The 11,290-nt window shown below is 46.0% G+C and overlaps 1 protein-coding gene across 1 annotated transcript in view; it reads right to left on the reverse strand.

Annotated features, from left to right (window-relative positions):
• Nucleotides 1-6,333: 6,333 nt before the first annotated feature.
• The window catches only part of LOC116977975 (tartrate-resistant acid phosphatase type 5-like), a 29,176-nt gene continuing 24,219 nt past the window's right edge, over nucleotides 6,334-11,290 (reverse strand). Inside the window, exon 6 of the mRNA XM_033028916.1 lies at nucleotides 6,334-6,817. Coding sequence (XP_032884807.1) covers nucleotides 6,563-6,817 — 255 coding nt within the window. The 3' untranslated portion in view covers nucleotides 6,334-6,562. The remainder of the gene's footprint in view (nucleotides 6,818-11,290) is intronic.

Here is an 11,290-nt window from a genome sequence, read left to right on the forward strand (position 1 = left end):
GAGATACGATAGATTATTAGACTAAGTGGGACCCGTTGGGTCCCAGCATCACACGGGTGGGCTGGTCCCCCAACGCAATATTCCCCCTCTCCACCAATTCCAATATTGGTGGCCAGTGGGGGGGGGGGGGTGCTTTCTGGAACACTATTATGGGTGTGGGCTGAAGGGACTGGTTTCCAGAGGGCTAGTATGGACATTGTGGGCCGAATGGATTCTTGGGCTGGTGGCTCAGTCACTCATGGCTGGTGGGCTGGCAGTTGACACGGCTATTCCTTGAAATTCCATTTCAAGCAGGGTGCAAGACTACCAAATTCAAGTGCAGTTTCATACCATTTCAAGCAGGGTGCAAGGTCACTAAAGATAGCGAGTCGTGACCTCTCACTCCTCCATCTTGCAGAGACTGAGCCACGCCCACACTTCCGGGTTTATAGTCCCTCCCCCCTCCCACCAGAAGGGGCATGGCCTTCATGGCGTGATTGACAGGAGAGTGAGTCTTAACCGTTATTAAACACTAATAACTTTTTTTTCCAATCGATGGGAAAAATCCTCAGCACCAGATGAGCAGAGGGGGACTTTGAGTAAGATGGCCAAAAATCACAGCCGTACGTGGTAGCCTTTTTTTCTAAAATCAATATAAAGCGCAAACAGGAAGTGGTCAAGATTAGACTTTTAATGATATAGAAGGCAAGGCAACTTTAATTAGGCAAGGCAACTTTAATTCAGCAAGGCAACTTTAATTCGGCAAGGCAACTTTAATTAGGCAAAGCAGCTCTAGCATTTCCAAACCAAAGGCAACACAGCTTTAGCATTTCCAAACCAAAGGCAACACAGCTTTAGCATTTCCAAACAATATTTTCAAACCACATTAAGGGTACTGACAGGTCAGTAAAACCACTCACAGTTTAGTAGACATGTGTTGAGTGTTATTCACAGCTCAAACTGAGAGACATGACCATCTCACTCCCCCATCTTGCAGAGACTGACTGAGGCACTCAACACTTCAGGGTTTTACAGTCCCTCCGGAAGGGGCGTGGCCTTCAGGAGAGAGAATCTCAACACTTTTTTAAACACTAATAACTCTTTTATTTTTCATCGATGGGGAAAATCCTCTTGTCCTGTGCAGCGGAGGGGGACTCTGAGTAAGATGGCCAAAAATCACAGCTGTAAGTGGCAGCGTTTTTTTCTAAAATCAATATACAGAACACCAGGAAGTGGTCAAGATCAGACTTTTAGTAATATAGATATCAAACTATTAGACCTTGACAAGAGATGTCTGTCTTTCCTATTTGACCAAGTTAGGCAAAAATCCAACCACTTTGTGTCCAGCCAACCTGCTTTATACTTCCCCATACATAATCTCCTCAAGGTATGCCTACTTTGAAGAAGTTCTCCTCCACCTCTCTGGGTCAGAATGATCCCGATCCGAAACGTCACCTATCCATGTTCTCCAGAGATGATGCCTGAGCAGCTGAGTTGCTCCAGCACTTTGTGCCTTCTGAATAGTCGGTGGCCTCCCTATCTTCAAGCACACTCCTCTATCGCAAATGTCCAGCACCATGGAGTCAACAAAATGTCAGTGATTCATAGCACATGTTTCTCATTCTCGTAAATCCTTCTGGCAAGTGCTAATCGAACAGAGGGGCAGCCACACCAATTCTCCAGGGACCCGCAGTGTTGGCTGATCAGACAGCGTAGAAGAAAGCAAGCAGGCCACAAACAACAGCCCCTGAAAGGAATGTGGGACTTGTCAACAGCAGATAAATACATGTGGGTGGTAGGCGGGCTGACAATGTTCCATGGGTAACAAAGTCAGGATACACAGCCAGGGAAGGTGACTGACAGCCTTGGAAAAAGGTTGGATATTGCAAGGAATGAAAATCGGAAAATGCGTAAACAGAGCGGCTGCCTTTACAAGTGCTGACAGACTCCACATAAACCATGCATGGATCTGGCTGGTACAACACTCACGCCCTATCTCTAAAGCACAGGACTAGCTGATGCCAGGTCTGACCCAGGGGGAATGCAGACAATCAGTCCACGCGGACATCTCTGCTATCCAAACTGATACGAGGGGGGAATGTTTATGGTCCCACAGAGTGTTAACAGAATTATCACTACAGACAATTATCACTTCTCCGATTTTATTGCTGACAATGCAGCGAATTAACTCTTAAAGTGCTAGCACCAGTTGGACACAAGGATGAGATGCAGAAACACAGCACACAGGTTGAATATTGTTAAAAGATTACTAAAGAGTGAACTAAAATTAGAAGTCAAGACATTAATGGCTTTTGACAGATGACATTTCTCATTTGTACATTGAGTCCATATACAGGGCGACTCATTACTCCAACCCTGGCCCCCGTACTTGCTGAATCATTTTATGATCAGTTTGAGCCAAATAAAAATGGGATGCCTGCCAGCTGAAAACCTTGTGACATCTGACCGTGCCTGCCTTCTCCTCACCGCCTGGAATCACAGATCACACTCTGTGCCTTCACTTGTATTTCTCCAAATCTCAGCCAGTGTTCCAGCTTTCATCCACGGAACTTCCTGTATTACCCTGTCTACTTGCTCCTACTCACAGGATAAATAAAAACGAGGACACCAATGTTTGCCCGACTCGTTTCTCCCTAGTAATGTTCAGGCCTGCAGCATCCATTTGTTCCTGAAACAGCCAGATTTATTCAAATCTCTGATTTAAAATGCCCACCATTCATTCTGTAACCTGCTGATTTACAAGAATGGAATCACAGTTATCCCACTTTCTTTTCTCCCCCTCCCTCTCTCTATCTCTCTCGTTCACACTCTCACTGTGTTCTGTCTCTATCTCTCTGTCTGTCTCCCTTTCCTCGTTTTTAAGGGGTTGGAAGGCTAGATGCAGGAAGATTGTTCCGGATGTTGGGGAAGTCCAGAACAAGGGGTCACAGTTTAAGGATAAGGGGGAAATCTTTTATGAAGACGAGATGAGAAAAACATTTTTCACACAGAGAATGGTGAATCTCTGGAATTCTCCGCCACAGAAGGTAGTTGAGGCCAGTTCATTGGCTATATTTAAGTTAGGGAGTTAGATGTGGCCCTTGTGGCTAAAGGGATCAGAGGGGTATGGAGAGAAGGCAGGTACAGGATATTGAGTTGGATGATCAGCCATGATCATATTGAATGTCGGTGCAAGCTCGAAGGGCCGAATGGCCTACTCCTGCACCTATTTTCTATGTTTCTATGTTTTCTCTGTTTCTGTTCTCCATTTTGTTCACACACTCTCTATATTCCATCTTTCTCTGTCTCCTTCCTTTTCTTTCTTTCTGTTGTCTCTTTTGTTCTCTCTCTCTCCCTCTCTCTCTCTATCTAGGTCCTGCTCCCCCCCCCCCCCCCCCCCCCCCCCCCTCCTCTTTCTCTCTCACTCACTCAGTGTTCCTTTCCTCTCTTTTTCTCTCTCTGTTTTCTTTCTCTGGCAGGACTGTCATATGCTGAGAGAATGGAGCAGCTGGGCTTATATACTCTGAAATTTAGAAGGATGAGGGGATCTTATTGAAACATATTATTAAGGGTTTGGACACGCTAGAGGCAGGAAACATGTTCCCGATGTTGGGGGAGTCCAGAACCAGGTGCCACAGTTTCAGAATAAGGAGTAAGCCATTTAGAACGGAGGTGAGGAAACACTTTTTCACACAGAGAGTTGTGAGTGTGTGGAATTCTCTGGCTCAGAGGGCGGTGGAGGTCGGTTCTCTGGATACTTTCAAGAGAGAGCTAGATAGGGCTCTTAAAGATAGAGGAGTCAGAGGATATGGGGAGAAGGCAGGAACGGGGTACTGATTGTGGATGATCAGCCATGATCACATTGAATGGCGGTGCTGGCTCGAAGGACCGAATGGCCTACTCCTGCACCTATTGTTTCTGTTCTCCCACTAGTTCTCACTCTCACTCTCTCTCTGTTCTTGCTCTCTGTTCTCACATTCTCTTTCATCCTCTCTCTATAACACATACATACAATGGGCACTTCCTGCTAATTGAAAACCTTCTTATGGTCTGAAGATCAATTCTTCCATGTGCTGGCACTCTGTTGCAACAGGGAGGGTATAATGAGCAAGTATAAAGACAAGAGAGAACTCAGAAAACAGCTTACAACACTACAGTAAGATGAGGTGCCTTGTCCATGCCAGTAACTTACTCCAGTTAATCTCCCCCCTAAAAATAACCAACTGCCTCGTGTCACACTCGCCCACACTCAATCCTTACTTAAAGTTTGGAGACATCCGAAGGTTGCAAGGATTTATACGACTGCTGTGGGATCTGGCAGTTCTACCACCTGCCTTTCTCCTTTCTAGAGAACTTGGCAGAAATCAGGCAAAGCCTGGAACTGATTATTAGCTTGTGTTGTGCAATGCGATCCCTGCAAACTTCCTTTTTGGACTTTAAAGAGTTCACGGTGCACTCATGACTTAGAACAAAAACAACAAAAAGGAAGCTCGTAACAAGGGTGGAGCAATGGCCCCTCGGTAGATGTTCAAGTGAACATCACCCATCCCTGATCCAAGGGTATGTCTACCATGTGAATTCCAGAATATCTTTACATTTTAATTACTAGGCTTTGTTCATTTTCACATTGGGGTCAAGGTGATAGTTGACGGACAGTGGGATAATCATCCCTCTTGTTCTCACGAGTAGAGATTCAGTCCCTCCAGAGCCCACCACTTTGATCTGGTTCACAACCATTACCCTCGTCCAAATCCACTTGCCTTTGTTCGGCTCCACATTTTCTCTTTATCTTCATCTGAACAGAGATTCATTCTTGTTTTGGAGCTGTAGAGTCATGCCTGGTCCAGGATTCAAGATGGAATTAACGTTGTGTGTAGAAGGGAACTGCAGATGCTGGTCTACACCAAAGATAGATACAGAGTGCTGGAGTAACTCAGAGGGTCAGGCAGCACCTCCGGAGAAAAGGATGGGTCCGTCTGAAGAAGGGTCCCGACCTGAAATGTCAGTCTGAAGAAGGGTCCCGACCTGAAATGGCACCTGTCCTTTTCCTCCAGAGATGTTGCCTGACCCGTTGAGTTACTCCAGCACTTTGATTAACATTAACATACTCCAGCACTGGATTAACATTGTTTATTTAATATTTATTGGAGGTAGAAATGAAGCTGAAGGAGATCTTTGCAAGCATTGAGGGGGGGTGGTGTGAGTGCTTGAGGTGGTTGTGCATGGGTTGTGGGGTCTGTGTATGTGGAGGGTTCTGTGGGGATATGTTCCCGAGGAATGAGTGGAAAACAGGCTGAGGATGTGAAGTGCAAGTAGGGGGGGGGGGGGGGGGGGGGGTTGTGCCCCAGGATGTAGGAGAGGCGGCATCAGGGCTAGGGTAGGGTGGTGAGACTGGGTGCTGCTGTACTTTGTACTTTTGTACACTTGTACTTTTCGCCTTACATCACAGTGAGGAATGTGGAGGAGTCACTGTGGTGGATGTTTATGTTAAAATGTGTTTAGTGTGTTCCGTTACTTTTTATTTGTATGACTGACTTGGCAATTGAAATTCCCCGTATGTTGCAAAACATGCTTGGCTAATAAAGCATTATTGTGATTGTGATTGAGTATCATTGTGCCGATGTCTATATGTCTATGTTTACTAAACTGTGCAGATAAAAGGGATTTCGCTGCACAATAAAGTACCATCGATTGGTGGAAGGGTGTACTTTGAAGTTGTGGGGCATGCTCCAGGATATAGATTTGTACCAAAAAAAAGATACAAAATGCTGGAGTAACTCAATGGGTCAGGCAGCATCTCTGGGGAACATTGATAGGACAGGTTTCAGGTCGGGACCCTGTTTCTATATTACAGACTTGTAAGGGATGCATAGCATTAGGGCTATGCTGGAGCGTGTGTGGAGGTGCTACCGGATGCAAATTCACAAGTTTAAGGAGTAGAATTAGGCCATTCGGCCCATCGAGTCCACTCCACAATTCAATTACGGCTGATCTCTGCCTCTGAATCCAACTTTCCTGCCAGCTCCCCATAACCCTTGACATCTAATCAAAAATCTGTCTCATCCATTTCTGGACTTGCCGAGGCCTCTGAGGCCAACCCGCAACATTGGGATTCTTGAACTGACGCAGTCTGTCTATCAACTCATGCACGTATGTGCCCAGGGAACGTTCAATGGTGAGTAGGAAGGAACTGCAGATGCTGGTTTATATCAAAGATAGTCACAAGATGCTGGAGTAACGCAGCAGGTCAGGCAGCATCTCTGGAGCACAAGGATAGGTGATGTTTCATATTGGAACCCTTCTTCAGACACCAATCTAAATAAAGGGTTCCGACTAAAAACGTCACCCATTCCTTCTCTCCAGAGATGCTGCCTGTCCCGCTGAGTTACTCCAGCATTTTGAGTATCTTAAGTCCAACCGTGAGCTTTGTCATCTCTCTGCAAAGGCTATTTCTGGGCTTGGGATACATGCAAAGGCAAATAGTTGAACATTTAATTCCCAAATTAAGCAGAAGTGCAAGTTTAGAACCAATTAAGCCATATGAAATATATTATGAAAAATTAAACAAGGATCATTTCTAAGTCTAATTTTCATTGGAAGTAAGTTTACGCCTGGGTAATATGGTTTGGAAAACCACCATACCATACGGCTGCCTGTACGATACAACTAGATGCACAGGGGACATCTCGATCAGAGTGAATCCACCCAGAGCACTAATCTTAGCATTGTAGAATTGGAGCCAGCTTGTGGGAATCTTCTTGATGTGTGCCGTAGACTTGTCAATGAAAGTCCCGCTTCCAGTGACGATGTACCCAGTCCCATCGTCCTTCCGAATAAACTGCGGAGCAAAACAGAATGAGTTATAGTCCACCTCATCTTCTCGACAATCAGCAAAGGCTTCCCACTGACCAGCTCACAAACAGCAAGCAATGAAGAAGGTCAGTGGTATTGTGTAGGAAGGAACTGCAGATACTGGTTTAAACCGAAGATGCTGGAGTAACTCAGCGGGACAGGCACCATCTCTGGAGAGAAGGAATGGGTGTCGTTTCGGGACTGAAAGTCACCCTTCTTAAGTCTGAAGAAGGGTCTCGACCCGAAACGTCACCCATTCCTTCTCTCCAGAGATGCTGCTTGTCCCACTGAGTTACTCCAGCTCCAAATGTCCTTTTTTGGACTATATTAATAGTCAGCGGAACACCCGATTTCTGGTTGCAGACATTCACGTTCACAAGTTATACGAGTAGAATTAGGCCATTCTACCCATGGAGCAGGGCTGCCAATTCTCATGCGTTGAGCGTGAGAATCAATAATTTGGCCAAATTCTCACGCCCTCACGCTCTGTCGTGAGAAATTCTGTGATCAACGAAAATTTAAAAACTCATATAAACTGCATGGGCCGCGGATGTTGGAGAGCCGGGGCTGAGGGAGGGATGGAAGCAGAAGCAGCGGCGGGGACAGATGCAGGCGGGGAGTGGGGGCTGGCGAGTGTTTGTGGGGCTGGTGAGTCGCTCGCTGCAGCTCCGGCCATGGAGCAGCTTCAGTGCAAGAGTCCCGGGCCGTCGGAGGCTGTGCCGAAGGGACAGAAACTCTCAAAGGGAGGGGGAGAGTGAGGGGAAGGAGACAGGTAGACAGGGGGGAGAGAGAGAGGGGGTGAAAGGAGAGAGAGGGGGAGAGAATGGGGAGAGAGAGGAGGGTGGGGGGGGAGAGAAAGGAGAGAGAGAGAAAGGGGGGAGAGAGGTAGTGGAGAGACGGAGAGAGAGGAGAGAGGGGGAGAGAGAGAGAGAGAGAGGAGAGGGGTGAGTGAGGTGGGAGAGAGGGGGAAGAGAGAGGGGGAAGTGAGAGGGGGGAGGGGGAGAGTGAGAGGGGGAAAGAGGAAGAGAGAGAGAGGAGAGGGAAAAGAGGGGTAAGAGAGAGGGAGGAAGGAGGGTAGGAGAGAAGGGGAGAGTGAGGGGGTGGAGTCTACTCCGCCATTCAATCATGGCTGATCTCTGCCTCCTGATCCCATGTTCCTGCCTTCTCCACATACACCTTGACACCCGATCTAATCAAGAAATTGTCTAACTCTGCCTTAAAAATATCCACTGACTTGGCCTCCACAGCCCTCTGTGGCAATGAGTTCCACAGATTAACTACCCTCTGACTAAAGAAGTTCCTCCTCACCTACATTCTAAAAGAGCGTCTGAAAGAGTGACCCTGAGCTTTCAGTTGCCTGCCATTTTAATCCACCATCCCACTCTCACCCTGACCTATCAGTCTGTGCGGTTACAATGAGACCTAATGCAAGCCTGAGGAGTAACACCTTGCCTTCTGTTTTAGCACTTTGCAGCCTACCAGATTCACACATTAAATTCTCCAACTTTAGCTAACTTCCTCTTTCCATCTACATCAAGACCAGCCATTTCAGCCGGTCATCATTTCAGCTCAGTTTTTCTTTTTTTCTACACTTATTGAATGGGGAGCCTAACCCAAGGAAATCTCTCTGCCCTGTGTTCAAGTCAAGTCAAGGCAAGACAAGTATATCACTGAGTCAGCAAATTAGTTTTAATAGCCAGGATGCTCCTTCTCGAGCACACACCTATATAAATGTTGCTCAAACACTTTGGCAGTAATTAGGTTATGTTGAGTTGAGTCATATGTACAATTGCACCGAGATCGATATAGGTGTAAAGCAAATCTTGCCTGTGGCAGTATCTCAGGCACATAGGCAATGCACAAAGACATCAATTAGACAGAAATTTTACACAAATGACACATTAATTCTGCAAGAGTGAAATGAAAAAGTACGTGCAAAAAATCAAGTCATTCTATCAGGTACAGGATACTGAGTTGGATGATCAGCCATGATCATATTGAATGGCGGTGCAGGCTCGAAGGGCCGAATGGCCTACTCCTGCACCTATTTTCTATGTTTCTATTCGTGCAAAACACAATTGGAAAACAAGTCCGTTCACTCGTGTGTCAGACGATGTAGCTCGCCGTTGGCTTCTGTCGTCGTCCAACATGTTGACAGAATTGTCGGCCGAGGCGTTACGGAGTGCATCGTTCGTCGCTTCCAGGGATTGCCACGAGGAGGCTTCATGAAAACAAGGCCACATAAATGCAAGAGGTGATCCATTGCGCTCTGTCATCAAGGCAAGATTAGGGTTGTGGAGCTCTTTTCCTGATGGTTTAAGGAAAGTAGCTCCTCCTGAACCATATGTGTGTGACTTCAGGCTTCTACACCTGCTGCCTGATGATAGCTGTGAGAAGAGGGCATGGGCTAGAAGGTAGATGGAGTACTCCATAGAGGGAATACAGAGAAGGTTCACCAGACCGATTCCTGGGATGTCAGGACTTTCATATGAAGAAAGACTGGATTGACTCGGCTTGTACTCGCTAGAATTTAGAAGATTGAGGGGGGATCTTATAGAAACTTACAAAATTCTTAAGGGGTTGGACAGGCTAGATGCAGGAAGATTGTTCCCGATGTTGGGGAAGCCCGGAACAAGGGGTCACAGTTTAAGGATAAGGAGGAAATCTTTTAGGACCGAGATGAGAAAAACATTTTTCACACAGAGTGGTGAATAATAATAATAATAATAATAATAATAATAATAATAAATACTTTATTGATCCCCTCAGGGAAATTCAGATGTCCAGAAGCCCCCAACCAACAAACCCACAGATTCAAAACGAACGCAGACAGAAAATACATAGAATACAATGTGGACACTACCTGAGAGCAATAAATACTTAAAAAGACCAATTAAAAATTGCAAAATGCATCCCCCTACAGCCTAGCGATCCGAATTATAAAATCTAATGGCTGCAGGGGTGAAGGATCTCCTGAACCGCTCCGTTCTATAGGGCAGGGAGAGGAGCCGGTTGTTGCCCCGAGTGCTCTTTTGACTCTCCAGAATTACATGGAGGGGATGCCCGGGGTTTTTCAGGATGACCTGCACCTTGTGCCTCATACGCCTCTCAAGCACATCCATCCCAGAGTCTACTCTCCCCTCCAGCACTGAGCTAGCTCGTTTAACCAGTTTGACCAGCTTCTTGTTGTTTTTTGCACTAATGCTGTTGCCCCAGCAGACAACAGCACAGAAAATAACACTTGCAACCACAGTGTTGTAAAACATGTGCAGCATATCATTGCACACATTGAAGGATTTGAGCCTTCTGAGGAAAAAGAGTCTGCTCTGGCCTTTTTTGTAGAGGGAGTCAGAGTTGACAGACCAGTCCAGTTTGTTATCAAGGTGCACTCCAAGGTATTTATATGTCTGCACCATCTCTGGAATTCTCTGCCACAGAAGGTAGTTGAGGCCAGTTCATTGGCTATATTTAAGAGGGAGTTAGATGTGGCCCTTGTGGCTAAAGGTATCAGGGGGTATGGAGAGAAGGCAGGTACAGGATACTGAGTTAATAATAATAACAATAAATTTTATTTTTGGGCGCCTTTCAGAAATCTCAAGGACACCTTACAGAGATTAACAGGAATAAAAAACATATAATCAGAATAAAATAAATAATAAAGACATCACAGAAACACAAATTAAAAACAGAATTCAGTCCAAAAACAAAAAATCAAAAACACAATGTGAAAAGAGAGCAGCGGCAGCTAAGGCGCGCCAGCGTCCACTCTCCCTTCCGACAGCCATCTTGGACAAAGACTAACAGGATTACTTACAGACCAAAAAAAAAATCATCCCCCCACAATGGATACCACTGTGGGGGAAGGCACAATGCCCAGTCCCCAACCCCAAGTTCACCCAAAGTCAGGCCTATTGAGGCCACCGCAGTTGCCTCTACGGAGTTGGATGATCAGCCATGATCATATTGAATGGTGGTGCAGGCTTGAAGGGCCGAATGGCCTACTCCTGCACCTATTTTCTATGTTTCTATGTTTCTATGTAGGGGGTCCCATGATGATAGAAGCCCCTTCTTGAGGCAACACATCATGTAGATGCATTCGATTGCAGGGATGGCTGTGCCCAGGATTGACTGGGCTGAGTTCACAATATCGATGTGAAGGCACCTTCTAAAGACTTTGTTCAATATAGTTGAAATAATGTGGAGCTGCAAAAGACCGGTGGGTCTGCCATCCTAATTTTATCAAACTCATAATCAAAGGAACAAGGATGCCTAATTCTAGCTGCATAAACTCTGGAATTGCTTCCATAAAAGTCTCAACCTCTCTCCCATCGTTTACTTTGCTTTAGTTTCGAGATACAGCGCCTCGGTCCACCAAGTCTGCACTGACCAGCAATCACCCCAGTACACTAACACTATCCTACACACTAGGAACAATTTACTATTTCTACCATGGCCAATT

The sequence above is a fragment of the Amblyraja radiata genome, chromosome 10 (genome assembly GCF_010909765.2).
Source record: "Amblyraja radiata isolate CabotCenter1 chromosome 10, sAmbRad1.1.pri, whole genome shotgun sequence".
Lineage (NCBI taxonomy): Eukaryota > Metazoa > Chordata > Chondrichthyes > Rajiformes > Rajidae > Amblyraja > Amblyraja radiata.